The sequence below is a fragment of the Monodon monoceros genome, unplaced genomic scaffold (genome assembly GCF_005190385.1).
Source record: "Monodon monoceros isolate NGI ecotype Baffin Bay Population unplaced genomic scaffold, NGI_Narwhal_1 Super_Scaffold_11, whole genome shotgun sequence".
Lineage (NCBI taxonomy): Eukaryota > Metazoa > Chordata > Mammalia > Artiodactyla > Monodontidae > Monodon > Monodon monoceros.
In genome coordinates this window covers 5,292,209-5,319,793 of record NW_021703767.1, presented here as the reverse complement: position 1 = coordinate 5,319,793, position 27,585 = coordinate 5,292,209, and the positions used below count along the sequence as shown (strand labels likewise).

Below are 27,585 nucleotides of genomic sequence, written 5' to 3'. Positions count from 1 at the left end.
TACCATATGATCCAGCAATCCCACTCCTGAACATATATCTGGTCAAAACTATAATTCAAAAAGATACATGAGTTATAATTCAAAGAGATACATGTTCATAGCAGCACTATTCACAATAGCCAAGACATGAACGCAACCTAAATATTCATCAACAGATGAATAGATAAAGCAGATGTGGTACATTTATACAATGGAATATTACTCAGCCATAAAAAAGAACAGAATAATCCCATTTGCAGCAACGTGGACGGAACTAGAGATTACCATACTAAGTGAAGTAAGTCAGACAAAGACAAATATCATATGATATCACTTATATGTGGAACCTAAAATATGACACAAATGAATTTATCTGTGAAACAGAAACAGACTCACAGACATAGAGAACGGACTTGTGTTTGCCAAGGCGGGGGGGAGGGGAAGGAAGGACTGGGAGTTGGGATTAGCAGATTCAAATGATTATATATAGAAGGAATAAACAACAAGGTCCTACTTCATAGCATAGGGAACTATATCCAATATCCTGTGATAAATCATAATGGAAAAGAATATATAAAAAAGCATATATATGTATAACCGAATCACCCTGCTGTACAGCAGAAATTAAGACAATGTAAATCAACTTCAATAAAAAATGAATAAAAAAAGAAAATTAAGCACATTAAATAGTGAATATTCATTTATCCACTCACTCAACGGGTGCCATTCAATTCACTTATAATACAGAAGGCCATATTCACTTTAGTTTGGTCTTCTCATTTGTTCTTTGTGAAAAGTAGGGCTACTATTTTATGAGAACCAGTAAAACTACATATAAGCCAGTGTTTTGAATACTTTTATTAAAATTACTACCTATCCATCTATCATTTAGATTATTTAAAATAAAAATTTTATTGATTAATTTTTTGGCTGGGCAGAGTTCATGATATTTACATTTACTGGGAGGTATCTGTTATCAGAAAGGACTGGGCTGTCCAGAGCCATCAGAGGGGCCAACAACCAGGGTAGAGAGAAGAATCGGGGCTGTTACTCACTAAACCAAACTCATATCCTAAAATGCTCTCCCAGTCTCCATCCTCCGTGGCTGTCAAGACAGTGCTGGGAGATGAGTACAGACAAGGCTATGCTGTTACGATGGCTACTGTTTGTCTGTGACTTAATGAAAAGGACACTCAGATCGGACCTTGTGGAAGGATTCGAGCTTCAGCAATGACAAACCAAGTTACTTGCTCAAGAGAATTTTTACTAAATGTAAAGGGGAGAGTAATATCTAATTGTGTTGAAGTCTAATCGAGCACTTTCTGTACTGTATCAGAGTATCCTTATTATATGTAATTTACTTGCTGTAGATGCATTTAAATTATGCTAATCCTACTTTATGCAATGTAATGAAATACTGTCAAGTTATACTTTTCATATACTCTTTATTTTCACTGCAAGTGTTATATATTCATAAATGTATGACACGAAGTTTTCATGGCTAAAGTATGCATAGTGTAATTGTCAATAGACAATTAATTTTAATATTATCCTGACCATAAGCAATTTTTACCTTAATGTCCCAACTTTAGAAGCCAATCCACTTGATAAATGTGATGTTGATGTACTAAATAAAGACCTATGGCTGGTCACCAGTAAATATCCAAAATGCTCTTTTAGTTCCAACCTCATGATTCCTACTCACTATTCTTGTTTGCATTTCTGATAATACGTTCCATCAGTCAAGGAAAAAATACCATCCTTACCTCCTAACTTATTGTAACCTAACAGTTCATAACTTGTTTATTTATTTATTTAACATCTTTATTGAAGTATAATTGCTTTACAATGTTGTGTTAGTTTCTGCTGTATAACAAAGTGAATCAGCTATATGTATACATATATCCCCCCATGCCCTCCCTCTTGCATCTCCCTCCCACCCTCCCTATCTCAGCCCTCTAGGTGGTCACAAAGCACCTAGCTGATCTCCTTGTGCTATGCAACTGCTTCCCAATAGCTACTTTACATTTGGTAGTGTATATATGTCAATGGCATTCTCTCACTTTGTCCCAGCTTACCCTTTCCCCTCCCCCATCCTCAAGGCTATTCTCTACGTGTGTGTCTTTATTCCTGCCCTGCCCCTAGGTTCTTCTGAACCATTTTTTCTTTTTAGATTCCATATATATGTGTTAGCATACGGTATTTGTTTTTCTCTTTCTGACTTACTTCACTCTGTATGACAGACTGTAGGTTCATCCACCTCACTACAAATAACTCAATTTCATTCCTTTTTATGGCTGAGTAATGTTCCATTGTATATATGTGCCACATCTTCTTTACCCATTCATCTGTCAATGGACACTTAGGTTGCTTCCATGCCCTGGCTATTGTAAATAGTGCTTCAATGAACATTGTGGTACATGACTCTTTGAATTATGGTTTTCTCAGGGTATATGCCCAGTAGTGGGATTGCTGGGTCATATGGTAGTTTTATTTTTATTTTTTTAAGGAACCTCCATACAGTTCTCCATAGTGGCTGCATCAATTTACATTCCCACCAGCAGTGCAAGAGGGTTCCCTTTTCTCCACATCCTCTCCAGCATTTATTGTTTGTAGATTTTTTGATGATGGCCATCCTGACCTGTGTGAGCGGATACCTCACTGTAGTTTTGATTTGCATTTCTCTAATGATTAGTGATGCTGAGCATCCTTTCATGTGTTTGTTGGCAATCTGTATATCTTCTTTGGAGAAATGTCTATTTAGGTCTTCTGCCCATTTTTGGATTGGGTTGTTTGTATTTTTGATATTGAGCTGCATGAGCTGCTTGTATATTTTGGGGATTAATCCTTTGTCAGTTGCTTTGTTTGCAAATATTTTCTTCCATTCTGAGGGTTGTCTTTCGGTCTTGTTTATGTTTTCCTTTGCTGTGCAAAAGCTTTTAAGTTTCATTAGGTCCCATTTGTTTATTTTTGTTTTTATTTCCATTTCTCTAGGAGGTGGGTCAAAAAGGATATTGCTGTGATTTATGTCATAGAGTGTTCTGCCTATGTTTTCCTCTAAGAGTTTTATAGTGTCTGGCCTTACGTTTAGGACTTTAATCCATTTTGAGTTTATTTTTGTGTATGGTGTTAGGAAGTGTTCTAATTTCATTCTTTTACATGTAGCTGTCTAGTTTTCCCAGCACCACTTACTGAAGAGGTTGTCTTTTCTCCATTGTATATTCTTGTCTCCTTTATCAAAGATAAGGTGACCATATGTGCGTGGGTTTATCTCTGGGCTTTCTATCATGTTCCATTGATCTATATTTCGGTTTTTGTGCCAGTACCATAGTGTCTTGATTACTGTAGCTTTGTAGTGTAGTTTGAACTCAGGGAGCCTGATTCCTCCAGCTCCGTTTTTCTTTCTCAAGATTGCTTTGGCTATTCAGGGTCTTTTGTGTTTCCATACAAATTGTGAATTTTTTTGTTCTAGTTCTGCAGAAAATGCCATTAGTAGTTTGAGAGGGATTGCATTGAATCTGTAGATTGCTTTGGGTAGTCATTTTCACAATGTTGAGTTTTCCAATCCAAGAACATGGTATATCTTTCCATCTGTTTGTATCATCTTTAATTTCTTTCATCAGTGTCTTATAGTTTTCTGCATACAGGTCTTTTGTTGCCTTAGGCAGGTATATTCCTAGGTATTTTATTCTTTTTGTTGCAATGGTAAATGGGAGTGTTTCCTTAATTTCTCTTTCAGATTTTTCATCATTAGTGTATAGGAATGCAAGAGATTTCTGTGCCTTAATTTTGTATCCTGCTATTCTACCCAATTCATTGATTAGCTCTAGTAGTTTTCTGGTAGCATCTTTAGGATTCTCTATGTATAGTATCATGTCATCTGCAAACAGTGGCAGTTTTACTTCTTCTTTTCTGATTTGGATTCCTTTTATTTCTTTTTCTTCTCTGATTGCTGTGGCTAAAACTTCCAAAACTATGTTGAATAATAGTGTTGAGAGTGGACAACCCTGTCTTGTTCCTGATATTAGAGGAAATGGTTTAAGTTTTTCACCATTGAGAATGATGTTGGCTGTGGGTTTGTCATATATGGCCTTTATTATGTTGACGTAAGTCTCCCTATGCCTACTTTCTGGAGAGTTTTTATCACAAATGGGTGTTGAATCTTGTTGACAGCTTTTTTTATATCTATTGAGATTATCATATGTTTTTTCTCCTTCAATTTGTTAATATGGTGTATCACATTGATTGGTTTGCATATATTGAAGAATCCTTGGATTCCTGGGATAAACCCCACTTGACCATGGTGTATGATCCTTTTAATGTGCTGCTGGATTCTGTTTGCTAGTATTTTGTTGAGGATTTTTGCATCTATGTTCATCAGCGATATTGGCCTATAGTTTTCTTTTTTTGTGACATCTTTGTGTGGTTTTGGTATCAGGGTGATGGTGGCCTCATAGAATGAGTTTGAGAGTGTTCCTCCCTATGTTATATTTTGGAAGTTTGAGAAGGACAGGTGTTAGCTCTTCTGTAAATGTTTGATAGAATTCACCTGTGAATCCATCTGGTCCTGGGCTTTTGTTTGTTGGAAGATTTCTAATCACAGTTTCAATGTCAGTGCTTGTGATTGGTCTGTTTATATTTTCTGTTTCTTCCTGGTTCAGTCTCAGAAGGTTGTGTGTTTCTAAGAATTTGTCTATTTCTTCCAGGTTGTCCATTTTATTGGCCTATAGCTACTTGCAGTTCATAACTTGTTTATAACCTAACTGTTCTAAAACAGAACAGGGAAAGTGTCTGTCCTCAGGTATCTTGTATTATGCCAGGTTCATCAAAGCTCCATGTGAAGCTTTCAGGAGAAACGATCTGAAAGGACTGCAGGCTGATGAGTGGAGTTGGCCTTGCTCTGAGTCCTTAGTTGAAGTTCAATTTCTGTCTTGTCAGGGTGAATTAGCTGAGAGGTCCAGCCTTTTCCCTGGGATGGAATGGAGACAACCCTTCTAGGCTGAGTCTCAGCTAACTTGTCTTCCCAGAATGCCCAGGTGTGAGCCTGCATCGCACACTCTTGGTGGCTCAGCAGCCTTTGGAAAGCTGGCCAGCATCTTCTTGCTGCCCTTTGAGGCTGGGAACTAAGAGGACTGCCTGCTTACGTTGGGAGGCCAGCCAGGACCTTTAGAGCAGGCAGATTGGAAGCTCTGCTCTGGGACAGAGAAGTGGGGTCCTAGGAAAAGGCCAATTACATTGCTAAACCAAAAGGGCTAATCTGATGGAGAGGTGCGGAGAGAGGCAGAACATATCCCAAAGAAGCAAGTAAGAAATGAATGGTTTTATGAAAGGGATCTGTATATTTTATACATGTGCAAAAAAGTAAGATGGTAATATAGTCATGTAGGGCTTTTTAAGGTGTCCAGAGGTTTCCAAAGGAAAGGTACCCCCTCTTTATATGCATATTTTAACATGAAGGTGAACAATGAGTGGTCCATGTATTTAACAAATATTGACTGCACTTCTACTGAGAATATAACAAACAAACAAAATATGCCCTCTACCCTCATAGAGCTTACAGTCTAGTCAACTGTAAGAAGCTAAGAGAGAATAATCCTACTCCCTGTGGATGACCAAGAAGTTCTGAAGTCAGTTTGGATTTTTCTTCTCTCACTGTAGGGGAAAGAGGTAAGACTTGTTAATATGAGAAGGGCTGACAGTTCCTTATCTATTTGTCAGGCATACTAGTCATCAGGATTCTTAATAAAACTGCAGAAAATCTAACTCTAGAACCAATTGATTAGTTCATAAAAGAAATGTAAATTTTGTAATTTTTTCAGAGCCTAAGGATTAAGCAAGAGTTTAAAAATTAAGTAAAGTTAATTTCAAGGCCACCCTTTTGAATTTCAACTGGCTTAGGAAAGAAAGATGTCAACTTACTACACCAGTTATGCTAAGGTTAAGTTTACAATTTGGAAAGAAAGTGGTAGCAGGTAAAATGTACAGGTTACCTATTTTCTTTAACCTTCGTGGGGTTGGGTAACATTTATAACATGAGGCTGGAAGGAGTTGGAAGAGGAAATAATAGCTGTTGAACCTTTCCATGTACAAGTGCAATATCGTCATTCAACGTACTTTAGCTCATCAATTGCTTCGAAGCCCGGCAGGCAAAGTCAGATTGCCAAGGTAGGTAGGGGTCCTTTGACAGTCACGAGCCCTCAGATCTTGGGCAAACCCCTGCAACCCGAGGAGGTTGTACAGAACTGGGTATACCCAGCACACAGATCCAACAGTATAATGCATGTAGGAATTGAGCAGGGAGCCTGGCAGAGAGCAAATGCTCAGGAAGACAGGTTTCCCAGGAATCCCAGCCAGGAAATACCAGTGCTAGAAGGTGCTCCTTTCCAGTGGGGTATTCCTTTCCCTGGAGGAAGAGGGATTTAGATGTAGAAGTCAAGCGGCGTCTGCCGTTTATTAAATCATTGCTATGAAGATCACTGGCAATAAGGCAGTTTTGTTTTTAAATGACTAAGCCATTTTCCCATTGTAAGAGCTCTTCTCTGAAACATATACTAGATTGTAATGATGCCTCAATTACTTGGAATTATTGGGGATTGTGGAGGTGTGGTGCTCTAGTTAAAAGTATCCTTCAGATTTCTAAAATTTAATTAAATCCCCAAAAACCCAGTGTTCATATTTTATGGAAATCATGTGTCTTCTGCAATGTTATTCATTCTAAATAAAATCTCAGTCAGAGAGGATGATGCTGAAGGGCAGGAAAGTGGCAAAATCATTCTCAGGATTTTTATCCGGAGTCAGTTTGTTTTCAGCAATGCAATATTTAAGCAGTGGACAGCTTCATATTTTCAGGATTGCCTATGGCTCTAAAAGATTTCTCATTCAAAACAAAATAAAACATTTACGTCAATAGGAAAAAAAGTCTCTGCCTTAAGTTGCATTCTCTGGGTAAATGTTTTGTGATATCTATAGTAATGAAATATTCCAAACTCTGAAAGTTTTATTTAATAAGCATATGTAAATAGCCTTCAAACTGTCCTCAATTTGCATAAAATGGGATCAGTTGATTCTGAGACTGACCAGAAGAGAAGGTGACAGGGACTGTCAAAAGAGACTCGTTCATTCTGTCAGTGTTTTTATACTTAGGCGACAGACTAAAATCTGAATTTTCTGAAAAACCAAAGAATTCTAATTTAGTCTTACAGTTTTCAGGTACTTGATTAAATACGTGGTTATCAGTAATCCGTAGCCTTCAATATTCTTTCTGATTTTGAATAACCCCAGCAAAAACATGCAGTAAATTGTATTTACTTATACAAAAGGCTTGTGCAAACTTTCTGTTTTTCAAGGGGTGTGGAACGAGAGCTAGGAAGTGAATTTTATTATCATTTACCTAATTTTTATTTTACTTAGAACTCTTACTTTATCTCTTGAGTTCTTGTTAAGGCACTGCTTAGCAACTTTAAGTAACTCAAAATATGTAAAATTATGGAAAAGCCCTTTCTAAGTCTTCATCTTCCATAATATAGACAAGTTAGTATGGTCCCGGTTCTTGGGCATCTTCCTGTGGGCTTACATTTAAGTGATGTTCAGATGCCCATTTCCTCTAAAATGTATCACACTTTTACTGGATCATTACTACCATTTATTTTGCAATCAATTAGAGTAGAAACCCACGTGCAGATTGGCTGGTCTATCTGGGACACTGAATGTCGGTACAGTGGTCCACCACTGTGTGCTCCGGAGTATTGTACTGTAGCATGAATTAGACTCTTGCCATCTTACAGACTGGTTTTGGGAGATCCTAAAAGCTAGGGGGCCTTCTCCACGGCAGTTTCTGAAAGACATGTGCTTCAGAGGCTAGCGCGACATAAGCACTTGTTATTCACATATGCACTCATTCATTCATTCATTCATTCATACAGACCTGCCAGCCACGAGGATCAAGGATAAATAAGACCCTCCCTGCCTCCAAGGAGCTCACAAAACAGCAGAGGAGATGCGACAAAATGGACTGTACAAAGCGTGTGACAGGGATCTCATGGAGCTATCTCCCAGAAACATGGGTAACACAAAGGGCCGAAAAATTAATTTGGAGATTTACACATCTTCACTGAGGGAGTCAGGCAGGACCAGAGCACTGAGTAAGCAGGACAGGACAGGTTGGGGGTGGAGGGGGGCTGCTACAAACATTGAGAGCAGTAATGACAGTTGAGGAGAGAAGAGGACAGCAGGGTCCCCTAGAACTGGGGGAGGAGAGGGTGGTAAACCTGAGACAGGATGCTGCAGCCTGATGCTGGTGGCTGGGCTGTCCTCTGGGGTTTGGTCTATAGCCAGTAAGGCATGTGTCACCTCTGGCGGACTTGAACATTTAAACACTTGAAACTTTTCTTTGGTGAAAGAAATAACCAAGTTAAGCAGGAAAAGTTGTTAATTTCGTTCAATAGAAGGTGTATGTTACAAAAGTGTTGCTTGTACAGGGATAATTAAACACATTTAACTTCTGTCTCTGATGTTATGAAATGTCCGCCCAGCTGCCCCTGACCTTTAAGAGGTTTAGTGTCTAAAATGGCTATATTCCCACCCAAAGCCCGGAGCTGTTCTTTCCTCTATCTCATGTCTCTTTACTGAGCGCATCTGTTACTTCTGATGAGTTTTCTTGTGACCCTCAATGAGTTTCTGCCTCAGTCCCCCCAGTATTTCCATCCTGGCTGACAGATGTGTGGTCCCCTCCTTGGGCTAACACAATTTCTTCCTCTTTCTTTACTTCTTTCTCCTCCTTTCCTATTAGCCTCTTTACACAAAATGTAAATCTGGGACTTTAACGCCATAAAATAAAGGCATATTTTATGTAACATATCATACTTTGGATTACCTAGACTCGCATACAGTTTGGTTGAATCAGTGACACACTTTCATGACGCAATCAGGCCAGTGTGAAATGACAGCTAATCAACGGGCAGCCCCTACTCCACTCAGTGGTACCCACATCCTTTTCTGCAGCCTGCTACCTTGTGAGAAATCACGGTTCTGTGAATAGGACGGCAAAACCAGTTCACAGTCTAGTGGAGGTGAGGCCTCCTTTCAATAGCCCACGACTTGTTCATCCTTTTGACATTCAGAAGAAATTTAACTGCAACCTACTGACTTTTCCTGCTGCTTTTCTATGGAGACAGAAAGGATGCAATGGCTTTTAAAGCCTCTGAAGTTTCTATTTTTAGTTGTAAGAGCTCTGGGGACAGACACCTCTCTCCTGCAGGATACAGAAAGCCCTAGGGGCCACCATAATAGCTTTTCAGTGGCAAAAGTTAAGAGAATGCGGAGGGCTGGTGGAGGAAACTTCCCAGTCTTTAACACAAGACAGAGTGAGTCAGCATTCCATTTGCCCAGTGGCTGGGCTGCGTGTGGGGCTGTGGCTTGCTGAGTGCCTTTTATCGCGCAATGTGTGATGCTCACAGCTGGCGGATGTGCTCACAAAGACGAATGGCCCCCTCCCCACCTGGCTCGGCCTGCCCTGTCTGAGCAGCTGAACAGTTGCGGTGTGTTGCCCGCTGGAATCACAGCTCAGTGGCCGGGCTGTAAAAAGACAGCACAAAGGGGCTTGCTGCCCTACTGTGTGTTAACACCCAAGGTGATATCCACCCCAACTTTGAAAATCCTTTTTTTTGTTATAGAGGCTGGTCATTTTATGAAAGAGCTGATGCTGGAAGGAAAAAGCCCAACAAGTGGTACAACGAATGAGGTTTTTAATGGGACCAAGAGGTGGGCAGTTTGAAGACCCCACTGTGGCTCTTACCTTCCTCTCTGAGAACACAGAAAAAATGGTGAGGAAGGAGGTAAGAAGAGAATATGTGTGATGAGAGAAACCCAGAAGTGGAAAAGTAAGTGCAACTTTGCAGACGTTCTGACCCAGTAACAGCATTCTAGATAAAATGGAATTTGGGCTAAGGCAGTTGGCTCCAAGACCACATGAAGGGGGTGACTAATTCTCAAGCAGTTTCACCCACCATGTCAGTGACTTCAAGATCTCTGGGGCAGCACTGCCTAGTGTGCTGGTTTGCGATGAGCTTGGGCCAGAAAATCAATCAACACTGTTTCCTTCACTGAGAAAGTTTTGCTAAGAAAAACATGTCTGCCGGAGGAAACAGCACGCTGAATGGTGTGCTTGTTTGCATTGTGGCTCACGCTTTCTCTCCCAGCGGCTGGCAATGAGCCTTCAGCTCACCAGCAGCCAGTCTGCATCTGCTGGCCATGCTGGAGGGACCACTGCCTGGGATGGCAGCTGGCCCAGCGCCGCCCCCCTTCCCTGGGTGTGTGTGAGGCCACCGCTAGCTAGGGGCACAGCAAGGACCTCTGTCCTCCCTGCCACTTGGTGGGCTGTCTACCACACCATGATTTGCCATTTAGGAAAAGCGATTAGGAAAAGTTTCCACTGGGATGAATGAACAAGTGCAGTCATGCACGTCCGTTTCCCGATTTGCGAGTGGAGAGCAGCGCTTAGGACAATCACGATTCAAAGACTAAAAATAAGGCCCCCAAACTTCACTCTCTGTATATACAGAAGTTGCTGTAAATGTATTCAAATGTGGATACAAATACTGGATTTTAATAAAAGGGCTTTTAATCTAACTCTGCCACATAAAAGTTTCATATGTATAAATTTTCTGTACACCTGAAACTAACACAACATTGTAAATCAACCATACTCTAATAGAAAATAAAAATTAAAAAAAAAAGACGGGCTTCCCTAGTGGCGCAGTGGTTGAGAGTCCACCTGCCGATGCAGGCGACACGGGTTCGTGTCCCGGTCCAGGAAGATACCACATGCCACTGAGCCTGTGTGTCCAGAGCCTATGCACCGCAACGGGAGAGGCCACAGCAGTGAGAGGCCCGCGTACCACACACACAAAAAAAGGCATCACAAGGCATGATGCCTTGGCATCATAACACTTAACAACATGAGTGAAGTACTCTCCACCCTCCATGGAAAAAGTGCCAAGAAGACAAGTGTTTGCTGAGTTTACCTTCCAGGTGACCCTGATGCTCTGGGATGAGATGGGTTCCAGGCGAACTTCCTGAGGTGGGCCGTCGGGAGCTGTAAAGACCAAAACCCACAGACCGGTTAGAGACAGGTTCCAGAGCAAATAGGAACCCACACAGTAATACGCAGGCCCAGAAGACAGGCCACAGCAGCTTTAGTGGGAAAACCAATTTTGCAGAGTCACTGCGTACAACGTTTACCTCGTGCTCACTCGCTCCTAGAAAAAATAGATTTCGTATTCTTCCTCACCTTGTCCTTGACAACTAGATGAATAAACTTCTCAAGTTAATAAACCCGTAAAACAGGAAGTTGTAAAACAATATTTCTTTGATAAAACTCTATAGTGGCTGCTGAAGACCCCTCTCCTTCCTTTGGAAGTTTTGTTTAGTGACGTGCATTGGGGCCCCTCAGGATGCTCAGAACTACTTAGGGAAGAGAGAAAAAGGCTTCTGAGTCTCTTTGATGGCTTTAGTTCTCTACGCTTTCCAATGGGAAACTCTTATTAACCTGGGGCTGCAGCCACAGAGGACAGACACAGTGGAAGAGTGAAACAAAGCATGCAACTCACTCCAAACTATTTCCAGTGGTTGCAGGGGGGTCACTTACCTCCCAGGGACAGTCAACCACTAGGTACTAGGGACGTACCCTGTACTACATACACAGCATGGAACTTAGAGAGAGGAGACATCCTTCTCCAGCAAGAGTCTGTAATCTAATCAGAACACCGGGCCGAGCACACAGAGAGGAAGATGTGGATACAACACAGTACATACTCAAGTGTCTTCGGAGAAATGGAAGCAGACAGTAACCCAGGGGTCAGCAGGGAGAGACCCCATTGGGTGATCACATATTGTCCGAAGGACAGTTTTTCAATCCCCGCTGAGCTACAAAAGGGCCATTTCTGTGGATGTGGAGATGCCAGGAGGACTGGAGATGAGAAATCAGGAATGGCGGACGGAAACCAACCTGAAGGGTTTGGAAGTGAGAGGAAGGGGAAAGAGAAGGGCCATTTTAGGGGAGATGCGAGAGCAAGGGAAACATGTTTTCTGTTTTTCAGAGAAAGAAGTTTTGAGTGACGCCACAGTGCAGCTGCTCAGCTGGTGGCTGTTTGAGTCTTTCTGCCTGAGTTCAAATTCTTGTTCCCTCGCTTAGTAGCTGGGTGTTCTTTTCCAGGTTACTTCATTTTTCTGTGCCTCAGTTTCCTTCTCTGTATAATGGGACAATACAACTTATGTCAGGATTGTTATGAAAACAGTGTGCTCAGAACACATAAGCAGTAATGATGATTTTTATTCTCACTGGGTGTTTTTAAGGGGCAAGTTGGAGAAACAGCCAAAAGAAAAGTTACACTCCAAGGGACAATGTCCCAGCAGAGAAGCGAGAGGACAGAAGCAGGAGGGGAGGTGGTGGGGAGCCTACTGGGGAGGGAAGGAAGGTGAGCGAAGACACAGGTATGCTTGCTGCTTGCAGGGAGCAGGTTCAAACCTGATAGTCTCTCTTTTCACCAAAATCCTAAGGGGCAAAGTCAGGGGAGAGTAGAGGGCACCAGGAACGCAGTAGAGGCTTGCATTGTTGCAGTGGCCTGTGCAAAAGAGTGTGCCCTGCACGTTAGGGCACTGACCCACCGGCGGGGGGGATTTCACCTATGAGGATAGTGTGCAACGCAGCCAGCAGTCCGGTCCCATTGCGGGGCTCTACGAGACCACTGATGGCTGCAGGAGAAACGTCGCTGGGTGGATTGGGGATAAACAGTGACCACGGGAGAGAAGCAGTGGATGCTGGAATTGTTACTTAGTAGAGTAATAAAACCGGAGGGCTGCTCCCCCACAAGAAGGAAGAAAGGTTGGGGGTCAATGCCACAGTCGGGGCTGGTGGGGCTGGGGGAGAATGGAAACATGAGGGTGCAAGAGAGGAAGCCGAATTTCCAGAAAAGACGATTCATTACATTTGAGAAGTATGAATTTGAAGGGAAGTGGGGACATTGTACTGAGGCGTCTGCTCAGCTGCTGGAAATGTTTACAAGAACCAGGGAGAGAGTCAGGTCAGCAAGCTGCTCCCTTCTGCCCGCCCTGCATCCGCAGTCTAGCGAAGCCCTCCCTGAAATCGACTCTCAATGTCTCTGCTCTCTGCTTTCCCTGTCTCTCTCCTCACTGGGGACATAGCCTCTGCCCCTGATACCCTGCTGCAGACCAGCATCTATGCCTGGCCCAGGTGTCAGTTTTGTTCCTAAACATTAATTCTGGTCTTCACTTTACCTCTTTTTTTTTTTTTTTTTTGCGGTACGCGGGCCTCTCACCGCTGCGGCCTCTCCCGCTGCGGAGCACAGGCTCCGGACGCGCAGGCTCAGCGGCCATGGCTCACGGGCCCAGCCTCTCCGCGCACGCGCGGGACGTGGAATCCTCCCGGACCAGGGGACATGGGCCCAGCTCACGCTTCAAACTTCTCACCCCTCACACTAACTTTGCCCCTCTCTGTGTCCTGCCTTCCTCTGCAGGTGTCTGTTCTGCGCACCCCACCTCCACGCACCCTATGTCCCAGCCAGGCCCAATATCTCAGGGGAACCTAAACATACCTTCCCCCCGGGCAGATCGGAGCCTGTCTTTTGCCTCCATCAGTTTTCTGCCCGTACCCACAAGCCCCCGCCTCAGCCTGGGGACAGTCTTTCCCTCTTTTCCCAACAGACTTGAAGCTGTGTGGCCTCAGGAACCCAGTCCAGAGAGTTCTTGCTTTGAAGGGTGAAGCAGTGCTGGGATGCTGAAGCTCAGAGCACACTTCTCCCTCCCCAGCAGGACACAGGGTAGTTAGTTTTCTAGGGGTCCTGCAGCCTCTTGGATTTATCGATTCTCCAGGTGAAAAGGCTGGGCTAGCACTGAAGCTAATTTCTGGAACAGTAACCCAGGGAGAGGCTGGCATCCAGCTAATTGTGATCATTGTTTTGCGTCTGCACCACATTTCTGCTCACAGGGTCAAGCCCTTTATGCAGGAACATTTCGATAACAGATTCAAGGAAAGCACGTGGAACAGATTTCTCTCACACACCGAGAGTTCTGTGGTCAGCGAGAAGCATGTGGTTCATCCATTAAAATCCTTGAAAAATTATGTTGAGGTCTGACGGCTATACTGATGCTTGATTATTTTAATTTAATTATGCTAAATCACATTGAACAAGGAATCTGCTCGCTAGAAATCGAAGGCACTCTTGGGGCCCTATCCATTCCACATCCTTTGGCCTTTGCTGCAGCCTTTTCAGGGGCATGGCAGGCAATAGTCACAGCCTTCATTTTCTCGTTGAGACATATTCATAATTATAAACAAAGGTACTAGGAGAGTGTTTAAAAAGTGTCCTGATTCTATCAGAAAACATAAAGTGTGAACTGGGGACAGTTTGGTTTTTCAGTCTGGTCTGGTATTTCATGAAGGTCCCTGTGTAGTGGTGGAGGGACAGTCCCTGACTCCAGGACAGACATGACTATTTGTAAGAACACAAAACCTTTTTTACTTAGCCTATAAATACTTCTGTGATTTGTTAGTAATTCATTTATTAGTCTGCTTGGTCTCTGAAGTGAATGCACTCAGACCTCCCCTCTCTTAAAAATAAAGTGATAGAAACTATATTAAAGACAGTGATAGAAACTATATTAAAGACAGAGACTGAAAGAATGTAACCCATATACTCACAATGGCACAATGCCCAATATAATTAGGAAGAGTTTCTGTTTGGGTGCTGAAATTTCTACTCTAAGTTTCTGAAACATTATAAGACAAACCCTTTAAAAATGATATTAAAAATGAGTCTGCTTCGAGAATTTTAGTGCTTTCCTTACAACTCCACCGCAGTAATTTTTTTCATGGATCCTCATCTCATTGCAGAAGGACAATTTCTGTAAACTTAGAATCCAAGGCAGATTGAATTCCCAATGCTGACATGATTGAAGATCAACCACTAGGCCTCCAATGATTTAACTAAATTTGAAAATTGTGTTGACATTTGACATTTAAACATTTATTTAATGCTCTTGAATTGAAGCTGTACTATAAATAGAAAGCATGGTTTTTTCTTCTTTTTTTAAAGCAGAATATTTAGCATTTTTCCTGTGGGAAGAGAAGGCTAGAGGTAAGAATTAATGATGAATGTGATTTTCCCAAATACATAATTTCTGCATTTCTACAGAAGCCAAAACTATTCAGTCTGTAAAAGAATAATAAATGAAGACTATAATTACAGTTCCTAATTTTGTTTCTAGGCAAGGCAACTTCTACTAATTCTGTTTGGCTGAAAATACAGGGATGACAGACCCTTCCTAACTGTCAAACCCGAGACGGTCCTCTATCCTTTCCAAGCAGGGAAGGAACGCCGAGACTCAAGCCTCAACACTCCCCTCTGCCCGCAAATTATTCTCTCCTCCGTGTATTGGTCTCCTGGCTTCGCCCAGAGGCTTGGGGCTCAGTTGCTTATGGGGCTGTGATGAGCCACCCCAGTGGGACGCACTCCCAAGCTTCTATCTGATTCCTCTTGGGGAATTTACTGAGGGCCTACCGTGTGCCAGGTCCAAAATTGGGCAGAGACTGACGGAAAACTTCATGATCTACAACCACATGCTCATCTCTGACAGAAGCAGTATGGGGAATTCCCTGGCAGTCCAGTGGTTAGGACTCGGTGCTCTCATTTCTACGAGTTCAATCCCTGGATGGGGAACTAAGATCCCACAAGCCATGCAGCACGGCCAAAAAAAAAAAAAAAAAGAGCCTGGGTGAACAGAATGTGCAGAATATTCTTTGCTGGGCACAGGAGACCAAGAGAGAGTTCAGCAAAAATCAAAATAAAACCAAGAACAGTTGACCCCTAGATGGGGAAAGGATGAATTCATTTAATGATTATTTATCAAATAAATAGCTTATTCATTTAAACTGTTATTTATTTAGCATCTGTTATGTGCCAAATGCTGTTCCGGGTGTCTGGGACACAGCAGTGAACAAAACAGACGACTATTCCTGCCTTTGTGGGAGGGACCAAAACTACAGATCCTAAACAAAATAAATCAGCAAATTATATGGTATGCTGATGGTATAGAGTCTATTTTCTAAAAAGGAGAGTGTGAAGGGAGGGAGGGGACCAGGCGTGCCTGAACAGGTGTGGGGACTGACATTTAAATGGCGGTGGGGGTCAGGGTAAGACTCATTGAGAAGATGCAACTGAGGAAAGACCTGACAGAAGTATGCGGCGGGGGGGGAAGGACATTCCAAACCATTCCAGAATAATTCCAGAATATTTCAGAACATGCCAGGATAGCTGGCAGGAATACACGGAGCATGCATGAGGAACAGGAAAGGGGGCAGTTCATTTAGGCTTAATTTCCGGCGTCTCTAAATGGACGCTGGAGCGGAACGACGATTACAGAAGCAGGCGGTTGAAGGCTCGGGTATCGGGCAATCTTGGTTCTCGGCCGGCAGACCCTGTGCAGTGGACTCTCTCCTTGAAGGGCACAGATGATGCCACGCGGGGCCCTCGTGGGCCGCTCTATTCACGTGTCTATTGTGCGCCGATGCCTTTTATCCTTAAGCCCTCAGCACATCCCCTTGCCGCAGCCTCCAGCTCAGCACACAGGAAACTCTCCTTCTAGATCAGAGCTGCCACTCTGAATGTGACGAAAGATGATGCAAAGCCTGTTCACTCAGTCCCGGACCCGAAGGAAGCCCACCAGCTCCCTGTTGTAAAACCCTTCGCTAATTCTGACCTTCCGTCTCCGATGCGTCTGAAAATTCAGCAGTTATTCAACACGGAATTTTGCCCTGCGTCACTGAACATTCATGTTCTAGGGGCGGAGTCCTCATGAAAGTGGTGACGGGATCAGCCACCCCCAACTCGGTCACAGGCACTAAGTGACACGTGACCTTCGGGGCACAGCTGCCAATGGGGAAGCCGGTCATGGGTGAGGGTCAGCTGTGGACGTCACATGAGGATCACTGTCAGAGAAACCTGGCCAGTCAGTGCTCTTCTGATCCATTAGGAGCTAATCTCCTTAATGCTTGACCTTGTCTCCACTTTCTCTCTCGACTTCTCCTCTCTGCGGGGGCTAAGGGTTGCTGAGGTGGGTCGGGAGGTGTGCTAGACATTGGTCTGTGCTCCGGGGCTATCTCCCAAGGTCAAGTGTATCAGAGGGTCTGTTAATACGTTTGTGAGTCTCACTTGGAAATAACCACACTGTTGTGCACTTGGAGCCATGCTGTTTCCCAGCATTAGCTGAGGCTGCTACATGAGTGGTGGTGATTCCTTCTTCTCTCAGCTTTGCGATGGATGACACAACAGAAATCCAAACCTGAATTCCCATCGTGGCAAGACCCAAGTTAGGGATCTGGAAACTGTTTCTGTAAAGGGACAGATCCTGAAGATTTAGGCTTGGGCTTCCCTGGTGGCTCAAGTGGTCGGGAGTCCGCCTGCCGATGCAGGGGACACGTGTTCGTGCCCCGGTCCGGGAAGATCCCACATGCCGCGGAGCGGCTGCGCCCGTGAGCCATGGCCGCTGAGCCTGCGCGTCCGGAGCCTCTTGCTCCGCAACGGGAGTGGCCACAACAGTGAGAGACCCGCGTACCACAAAAAAAAAAAAAAAAAAGATTTAGGCTTTGCAAGCTACATGCACTGTCTGTGGCATATCCTTCTTCCTTTTTTTTTTCTTTTTATAACACAAAAACTGTTCTTAGCATGAGCGTTGTAAGTGGAATTTACATGGGTTGTAGTTCGCTGAACGCTTAACTGCAAGAAGGATGGATGCTGGTTAACTGGGACCTATGGTTAGCCTAAAGGGTAACTGCTACCTCCCCAGCTCCAGCCGCTAGCCGGGATGCCTCCTGTGGTCCTAGTTAGAGCTCTGATGGGTGCGCCTTCTCTCTCCTGCCTCCCTCTTTATCCGCCTTCCAGACCCGCCCTGTTGCCTTTCTCTACTTTTCTCTCTTCATGACGCCATTCAAAATTTCAGTGTGGTTTTAATCCTCCATATATTTTCCTCACCGCCCCCCCCCCCCATACACACTGCTCATTGTGTGTATTTCTAAGACAGTCCTGTAAGGCAGGTTTAAGGATGTTTCATCCACATATACTGAGCCATCTCCTTGTGTCAGACACACATGAGGGGTACAAACAGGAGTGGCCCATGGCCCCTTGGAGAAATGATGGCTCAAAGGCTGTTGTCAGAAAGAATTCTACTTGGTGCACTAACATCATCATGGAGACTGGAAAAGGCACCGCACTAGGGAAGATGTTTTGCCTGCTTTCAAAGGAACAGTACAGAAAAGTAGACCTTGAAGGGCTTCCAGACAGGGGCAGGTACAGCTCACACATGGAGGAGGGGGCAGGAAGGGGGCTCATCGCTGATCTGGCCACAGGGAGTCCAGTGTAGCTTCAAGGTAGTGATAGGGTGGGGAAGACCCAGGCCTATACCTCACAGGCTCATTTCCTCAGCAGGTAGGCAGTGAGAGGCATCCTCAGGTGCCCTAGACTTGGGCACTGCATTACCACAAAAACGAGTGGGTCTATGCTTCCAGAAGCTTCCATCTGGGGATTCTCACTGCTTAAATGATGACCTCATTTCTTCAGGGAAAGGGGGCAGTAAGGGCCAGAAAAAGTTCTCTCGAGATGGCTTCAGCTCCCTAAAAGATGTGCCTTTGGGGATCCTCGCCAGGACGTGGCAGAAACAATCTAGGGCCACCACCGGCAGTGCTACAGAGGGTATCTTTGGTCAGGAGAGCCGCCCTCTGTTTTACGTGAGTCACACATAAAAAAGTCACATAAAAAAAAAGTCACACATAAAAAAATAACTTTTTGATTTCAGTCATGCAAACCTACACACCAAGACAAAGCCAAATTCTGCTTTGCGGCTTTCCTTTGCACAAGCCTGACCTTTCCTTGCATTCTCTCTTAGCTCATCTGAAGAGTAAATGACGGGCTGTGGTGCTGCCAGAAGCCAGCCCAGGGTCCAAGCAGGGGGCTCTGCATCCGTCTGTCTGCAGAGATGCCTGGGAGTGGGCTGCACAATGGTGACCAGTGACCAGGAGCGGCTGTTCACCTGGCCTCCCGGCTGGAGAGAGAAGCGCTGCCATGGCAACTGCCTGCTTCAGGGAGATCACAGAGGAAATGACAGAATAAGCAAGAGCAGCTGCATTGGTCATGGTGATGGGAAAAGCAGCACGAAATGCACCACCGGAAAAACATCGCTGCCTTGAGAAGGTTGTGGAGATGGGCAGAGTCAGAAAAGTGGCTAAAAGGAAGGAGAAGGCTCAGCCCTGAGCCCAAATTTTCATTTCGGGGCAGCTTATTCTCCCTAAACCCCCAGCATGATGAAATTCCAGGAATTGGTGTGTTGTTTACATAAATATTTAAATAAGATTCTATTTTTGCAGGAGCCTATTAACACTCATTTCCTACTTATTTCTGAGCAATGCAATGTACTTTCAGAGACTGGGATTTTGTTTTCAGTTATCCAATATGATTGCGGTGAAGAGGAGAAAGGCATCATTATGTGCATTTTGCTGATGAGAAATCACGCAGTTTCTGAGGGTTAAAAGTGGCTCGCCCTCAGACTGGAGCATAACGCTACCCTATCTCCCATCCTTGAAAACAGTTTTCAAGAACTGATGTGTTCTAGAGTTCTGCAGTTCAGGAAAAATAGTAAACGTTAACCTACTTCTTTGAGGACCATGTTGATTGTGCACAGCAAAGGGATTATATTTTTGCATTTGCTGTGATCCAGCAATCCTACTTCTTGGAATTTAACATAAAAAAATAATGTTGCAAATGGGAAAAGATATATCAGAAGGATGTTCATCACAGTAGTATTTATGATAACGAAAAATTGAAGAGAAATGCAAATCAAAACTGCAGTGAGGTACCACCTCACCTCAGCCAGAATGGCCACCATCCAAAAGTCTACAAACAATAAATGCTGGAGAGAGTGTGGAGAAAAGGGAACCCTCCTACAGTGTTGGTGGGAATGTAAACTGGTGCAGCTACTATGGAGAACAGTATGGAGGTTCCTCAAAATAACTAAAAATAGAGCTACCATATGATCCAGCAATCCCACTCCTGGGAATATATCTGGAAAAGATGAAAACTCTAATTCGAAAAGATACACCCCGATGTTCATAGCAGCACTATTCACAATAGCCAAGACATGGAACCAACCTAAATGTCCATCGACAGATGAATGGATAAAAAAGATGTGGTACATATGCACAATGGAATATTACTCAGCCACAGAAAAGAATGAAATAATGCCATTTGCAGCAACTTGGATGGACCTAGAGATTATCATACTAAGTGAAGTAAGTCAGACAGAGACAAATATGATATGATATCACTTATACGTGGAATCTAAAAAATGATACACATGAATTTATTTACAAAACAGGAACAGACACACAGACATAGAAAACAAACATGGTTACCAAAAAGGAAAGAGGGGGAGAGATAAATTAGGAGTTTGGGATTAACAGATACATACTACTATATGTAAAACAGATAAGCAATAAGGACGTACTGTATAGCACAGGGGACTATTCTCAATATCTTGTCATAAATTATAATGGAAAAGAATCTGAAAGGGAATATATATATACACACACACACACACACACACACACACACACATATATGTATAACTGATCACTTTGCTGTACACCTGAAACTAACACAACATTGTACATCAACTATACTTCAATTAAAAAATAAATAACCGACATACCTAAAAACGTGGGGTTTGCTAAAGAAATGGTGGAAGGTAGAATTACATATTGTAGGAAAGTCCTCAAGAGATACAGAAGAGTGACATCTATGCGAAGTGCCATTAATGAAGGTAACAGAGAAGCAGGTGGTGGGAAGGGAGTCAAGAACAACCCCCGTTGAAAGATGCAGTGACCTCTTGTGGAAGCTTAGACATTTGGGGGTGATCCCCCTACTCTTGGTGATTTTGGAACTAGGGGTCTGAGACCAAGCTTCCACCTTCCCTGCAGCAGTAGGAACTAGCTGGTTAGCTCTGACTGGAGGCAGGAAAAGAAAAGCTAGGTTTGGGGCTGGACACTCTTTTGCCCCCAAAGGATGAGCCAGGCCATGGTTCCTTACCTTTCCTTCCCCAGAGAAGCCCTAGGGCAGCTTGCATCTTCCTGTCCTGCCAGGAGACGGGTTGGCAGGCAGCGTGCACTGACACTCCCTAACTGCTCAGTCCTCTGCGAACAGGTTATTGCCACCCCCGGCAACCACGAGTGAACCTCCCTGTTGAAGGGTGTGTGTCCCTGTGTGTCCGTGTGTGTATGTGTGGCTGAGCATGCACGCGTGCGTGTGTGATGAATAATTTAGTGTGTGATATCAACATATTCATAGGTAGCGCCAGGTGGTAGGATTGTGTGAGCTGTTCTGTCTTCAAAAAGCCTATCTCTACCTTCCATGTCTTCAACACAATAAGAAATACTTTGTAATAGGAAAAAAGTGCGATACTCTTGATGACAGAGATAGTGACATTTCTAGTCAGTCAAATAACCCGTGCCTCCGTCTCCCCCCTCCCCACCCAGAGAATATTCTTGCCATTTCCTAGTTAAGGGATCCCCCGTCCCCTGACTGCACAGCCACCTGAGCAAGACATAGGCTCACGGCTCTCCTGCCCATCTGGATTCCACGCAACCAGACAAAGGGATTGTAAGAACAGCGTGGTTCTTTAAATCTCACCAGCTTGTTAGCCTCATAGGGCTTTCTTTTAAATCTTAGGTGTGAGAACTTTGACCTAGGTCCTCTTTGAAGAGCACTGCCTTCAAAGTAGGCGGCAGAGAGCCGTCTGTGTTTTTGATGGGGCGCAGAGCTATGGAGAGCAGTCATCAAAGCTGTGACCCTGCATTAACCACCTGAGTCCCGCGGGCCAGCTCCCAGCCCCTGGACCCCCGCCGGTCAGACGTACCTGCCTCGTCCGCAGTGATGGACAGCTCGTTGCTGGGCTCACTCTTGCCAATCCGGTTCTTGGCGTACATTCGGATGCTGTAGGTGGAGGAAGGGTGGATGTCAATGATGGTGGCCGAGTTCAGCTGAGGGGAAACATCTTTGGTTCTCTGAGCAGAATCCCAGGAGTCTTTGGGGTTTTGTTTTTCAAAAAAGAAGAGATAGAGATGTGAGTTTTTTCCCTCTGCCTTTGAAAGTTCCCAAGTAGGAATTTAAAAAAAAAAACAAAAAAAGGAAGAAGAAAAGAAAAAAAAGTGACAACTCAAAGTGAATTCTTAATGCAATGCTGCCCATGTTCCCACGGGCTGGCCGTCAGAGGGGGTGTGACACCGCACACCCGTTACCCACACTGAGGGGGACAGAGGCTATGGGCAGCTGGGCCCAGGGAGTTTTGTCCAAGGCAGCACAACAGACCTCCTGGCAGAAATCGCAGAGGAAAATAGAAGCGGGGGGAGCTCATGCCAGTAAAGTGAAAAACAGCTACTTTCAAGCACTCATTGTACAAGATAATAAAAGAAAGCACAGTTGGGACAACCTTCCACCCAAAAGAAAAAAAAAATCCCTGGTTCTAAAAGGTATTTGAAAGCCAGCAAAGCCTTTATCCACGTCAGACCCCTTGTTCTCCAAAAGGAGAGTGGTAAAAAACACATAAAAATACATAAAAACTCATCTCACTCACTCTCCAGCATGAATACTGGTTATCAAACGTACTTCTCAATTCTAATTTTTGAAATCATTTTGTCTCCAATCCTTTATTGTAGGAATTATTTTTCAACCACAGCTAATTTGAAAGGCAGCATATGCCTCATACAAAGAGTTACCATTAAATCCATGACAGGGGTGCACCTGCTGGCTTTAGAGCTTCAACCCGTGATGAGCACGTCAACAAGTGTTTCTTATTTCAGAAAGAGTTTGGGCAGGTGCTGCTCAGGGGTGGGGGTCAAGAGATGATGTTGGGTGTGGAAGAACCAAGATGCCCCTGAGATGGTGGCAGAGAGGATGCTTGTATACTCTCACCCTCCCACCCCACCCCAGGATCCCCTTGCACTTGCTCCCCTGTGCTCATCACACTTGTAAGAATTTCACTGAGAGTCTGTGTTCCCTCTTGGATTCTAAGTCCCATGAGGGCATGGTCCACGCTGGCCCTGTTCACTGTTGCAACCCCAGTGCTCACACAGAGCCCGACAAATACTAACGCACGTTTCATAGATGAATAAATAAATGGCAAACATACAGACCTCTGGGCCCTCGGAATGACCCCACTCCCTTTCCACATTAATGATGACCATGGAAGTTCAGAGGGCTGCTCTGTTCAAAGGTCATCATAAGGGCAAGAGGTTGTCTGGACTTGCAGAAGGAATACGTAGCTTCAAGTATGACTTTGAGTGCTCTCACGTAACAGGGAATGGAGCCTAATGGAAACTAACAACTAATATTCCAACTAAAAGCAAAAGTACCATTTGAGCCCAGAAGACTGAAGATGGAAGAAAGTGACATAAAAAGAGAAGATGCTGCAGGATAACGAACGGTGGAAGAACAGAAGGATAGGATTCAATAGAGGACACATGACAGGAGGAAATTCCATACCAATGGAATCTCGTATAAATAGAAGTCTTGTCCCACAAAGAGAAAGCCAGGCCTTCTGGAGAAGACGCTTGAGACAACAGAGAGGAACCCCAGGCACTGCAAGATGCAGAGACAGTTGCTCACCAGCCCCAGGAGGAACCTGCCACTTGCAGGCGTTGACGGTTCTGCCCAGGCCATTATGGAGGCTTCTGCAACTGACTGAGCTATGGAGACGGGCCATCCTCCCCAAAGGCGTGTCTGAGACGTGGCTGAGAGCCTGCAGAGAGGTAGTGATGGCTACCGCCCACCTCGTCCTCTTGCCAAGGAAGTCGTGTGAATAGCCTGTGGGGAGTGACCAAGGCAGGGGTCTCAGGCAGGAAGTGAGTGGTCCTTGGAGAACAGGCTCTGTTTTCAGCTTCTTTTCTTGCAATGGTTAGACTTTGAAAGAAAAAGATGATGCCCATGATCACGACTCACGACTGAAGGGTAGATTGTTTGGCTAAAGATGAAAAGGTTGAGAAAGAGAAAGAATGGGTTATCCCGAAGTGTTTAAAAGTAACTGAATGAAGAAGAAGAAAGTCTAGTTAAATCTCCAAACACACTCTAGCAAGTGATATGGCATCAAAAGAAGAATACAAACAGGGCACTGGCTACCCAGGAGAAGAGCCTGGAAAGGGACTAAAAAATGCTACATCTGATCTCAGATGCTGACGTGCAAACGGGCAGGTCACGGATTAGGAACGAAGTGTGCTTGAGAATACAACACCGGGTATTAGAAACAGTCCCAGAGAGATCCTGACACTTGGGAAAATGAAACTGCAGATTGAGATACGAATAAAACTAGCAAGAATATACCATAGGTGAAATAAAGAAACTTTTTAGGAGGAGGAAGTCACAAGCAGAAAGGCAACGCCTGGACATCTGAGAGCCGGAGGGTGCAAGCACGGACGGGGAGAGCAGGGCGAGGAATAAGATGGTTGTGAGGACTGACTACAGGTCTCCTTACCCAGTGAAGGAAGGGGAGGGTGGTTTCTAGACACAGCGAGCACATGTAGCATTGAGGAAGGTTTATAAGTCACATGAAGAAGATCGTTTACTGGGCGTCTTTACCGCGGTGTGGGCTGGGTTAAAGGGACTCGCAGGGGATGCTGAGGTTCCCGGCACCTAGTAAGAGTGGTGAGCATCTCCCTATCGGGGCCAGGAGGGCCAAAGGAGAGGAACAGAGTTTCTGGGGTTGTAGACAGGGCTGAAACCTCAGAATAGGGTCCCTGACGGAAGCTGTGCACACAGAACAGTGCTTCCGCAGGATTCTTCTGAATCGTCCTCTGTGTCTGCCACTGGGCCCCCCAACTGGGAGTCAGAGGGAAGGGGATTCTGAACTGTGAGCCACGGAGCTCAGCCTTGGGGAGAAGAGCAGACACTGGGTTTGTGGCGGAAGTCAAGGCAGCGGTCGGAGAAAAGCCAGCAGCAGAGGGAACTCAGGCGCTGGCGTAGCATCTGCTCTCTGGGCGCTGCTCTAGGCATTTTACAAAGGTGACTTCTGCAGTTCCCAAATCTGGGTACATCAGAAACGCCTCAATGCTTTCTGACAACTGTGTTTTCAGACACACGCAATCAGAATCTCTGGGGGGTGGTGCCCCCAAATCCGTGCTTTAAAAAACCTCTCTCTGGGTCATTCTGATGCACAGCTAGCGTTTGGACAGACTGCTTTATTCGGCTGGGTTCTTACAACATTCTGGCGAAGTAGGGGTTTTTATTTTCATTGTGAAGGTCAAGAAACTCAGACCCTGTTATCGAGCTGGTGAGAAGTGGGGCTGGGATTTGACCTCACCCGTGTTTTCCCCAAGTTCTAGGCCATCTTCCCGCAGCACACAACCTTCACATAGTCTCTGCAGGATGCCTGATGGATGAGACTGGATTTCAATTTTCCAGGTATCTGCCGGAAGTCTCATGTGCTTAGATGAAAACCTCTGACTAACTTTTAACTTGGCTTCCCGGCAAGGAGGATCAATGCAGAGAGCTGGGTCAAGTGCAAGGGAGGGGAACTTTGCCAAGAATTATTGTAAGTCCTCTGCGTTTGTAGGAGCTAAGGGTGGGGGACCTGTGCACGGTCAGATTCGTCCCTTGGTTTAGAGAGGAGATGTAAGGCATCTGATGAAAAAGTAGGTGGGATTCCCTGATGTGCCCCGGAGAGACCAGTGGTGAAAAGGATGAAGAAGCTCAGAGTGGCCTCCCTGCCTCTGAAATCCCAATCATCCCCCATGGGAAGAACTGGGGGAGCCCCCAGGAGCGGTGTGGTTGTACTGGGTGCTCGCTGGTGATCCCAGCTTGGGCGTCAGACACCCCGAGTCAGGAGGATGGCAGATTGTCAAGGACAAATGTAAGAGGGTGAACTTGATCTTCAGAAGGGTCGTTAGAGGCCTGAAAGAGTGAGGGTGGCCCAAAGTTTGAGAGACAAAATTATACAAAAGAAGTGCAATGAAGAGGCAGCTCAGAGAAGGATGAGACCTGCAAGAGAAGGGAGTCATCGGGACCCAGGGGAAGCTGCTTCTGCTTCTTGTTCTCTACGGAGAAGAAACCTTGGTGAAATGGGGAAGGGGGCCTGAGAGAGGAGAAGGGAGGTGTGCAAAGGAGCTAGGCCCGGTCAGTGAGGCCCTGGGGACGTGGGGACAGACGGCCTGCCTTCCAAGAGGGGAAGGAAGTAGACGCACCAGACAGCATCGGCCAGCCGTGCACGGGGGACAAGGTGCTGGAAGGGGATGGAAAGGGGTTCTTGGTGTCCATCTGGAGGAGAAGCAGTGGCCACTAGGATCCTAGTATGTGGCAGACAAAGCAACCCGTGGGATTGGGGCTCCATGGAGAAAGTTGAACATTCCAAATGAGGGAGGCGAAGGCTCCTTTGTGTCTGTGCCCGGTCAGATGACACCAGGGCTGTTGCCACGGGGCCTGATCAGAGCAAGTGGGCCAGGAGATGGTCACTGGAGATACAAGCAAAGGAACTTGGGCTGTTTTGTCTTTCTTGGCAAATGGAAAATTAAGGAGCATCATCTGTTTTCATACCCTGGAAGGGATGTCATTTGCCAAAAAGGCTTAGGCGGTGGGAAGAGGGCCATTGGCTTCAGGTGCAAGAAATGTAAGAATGTCTAATAGTCCTGGCCAGCCTGAGGCAGAATCGTGCTTTCTCGGGCTGGTGAGTTTCCATTGCTGGGGTTGGTCAAGCATAGCCTGAAGGATCGCTTGCAGGGACCCACTTTGCTAGGAATGTGGTCATACATTGTGTCCTTAGCAAATTAACAAAAAAGTGGAAGAAAGCATCTTTTAGGGGGATGATTTCATTGCCTAAAACTCAGGTTGAGAGTCAACCAGTCAAAAAAATGTTTCTTACAAGTCTAATATGTGTGCTGGTCACTGTAGGTGATGCGAGGACATAGCACAGGGTTCCTCAGATGTAGTACCTACCCTGAGGGGTCACTAGATCCCTCAGGGGGACAACTACTCAGCACAGGAGACAGCTATTAAATAAACAGTCACAAGCTCACCAAATGTTCCAAGGCATACAGGGTGCTCTATGAGTAGAGAAAGTGCATGCCATAAACTGGGTAGTCAGGGAAGCCTTCCTGGAGGAGGTGACATTTAAGCTGTGACTTGAAGGATCAGTTTCTATGTACTCTACCTATAAATTACACTCACTTAAATTATGGCTGTACTGTTTATATACCCAAAACTTATTGAGGAAGCAACTAACACATGAAAATGCTAACACTTTTCCTACAGCAGTGACTGTGATTCCTGCCTGCTACTGATCACTCCGTCCTCCCAGGCCTTTCAAACTGAAAGTGATGGAGGTCCTGGTGCAGACCTCAGGCCATGGCTACCTGTCCATGGGCTTTTCCCCAAGGACCCCCGTGGTGCTCATTCTGACCCTCAGACTGCTGGGTTCCAGAACTGCAAGAATGCCTTAGCCATGAGCTTGGCTGTGTGTGTCTGTGTGTGTGTGTGTGTGTGTGTGTGTGTGTGTGTGTGTGTG

General features: G+C 44.9%; 1 protein-coding gene across 1 annotated transcript in view; it reads right to left on the bottom strand.

Moving 5' to 3' along the window:
• DSCAM (DS cell adhesion molecule) overlaps positions 1–27,585 on the bottom strand; it is a 744,700-nt gene that overhangs the window by 119,990 nt on the left and 597,125 nt on the right. Inside the window, exons 17-18 of the mRNA XM_029214644.1 lie at positions 21,955–22,122; positions 11,001–11,071 (exon numbers count right to left, since the gene is read on the bottom strand). Of these exons, the coding sequence (XP_029070477.1) occupies positions 11,001–11,071; positions 21,955–22,122 (239 nt within the window). The remainder of the gene's footprint in view (positions 1–11,000; positions 11,072–21,954; positions 22,123–27,585) is intronic.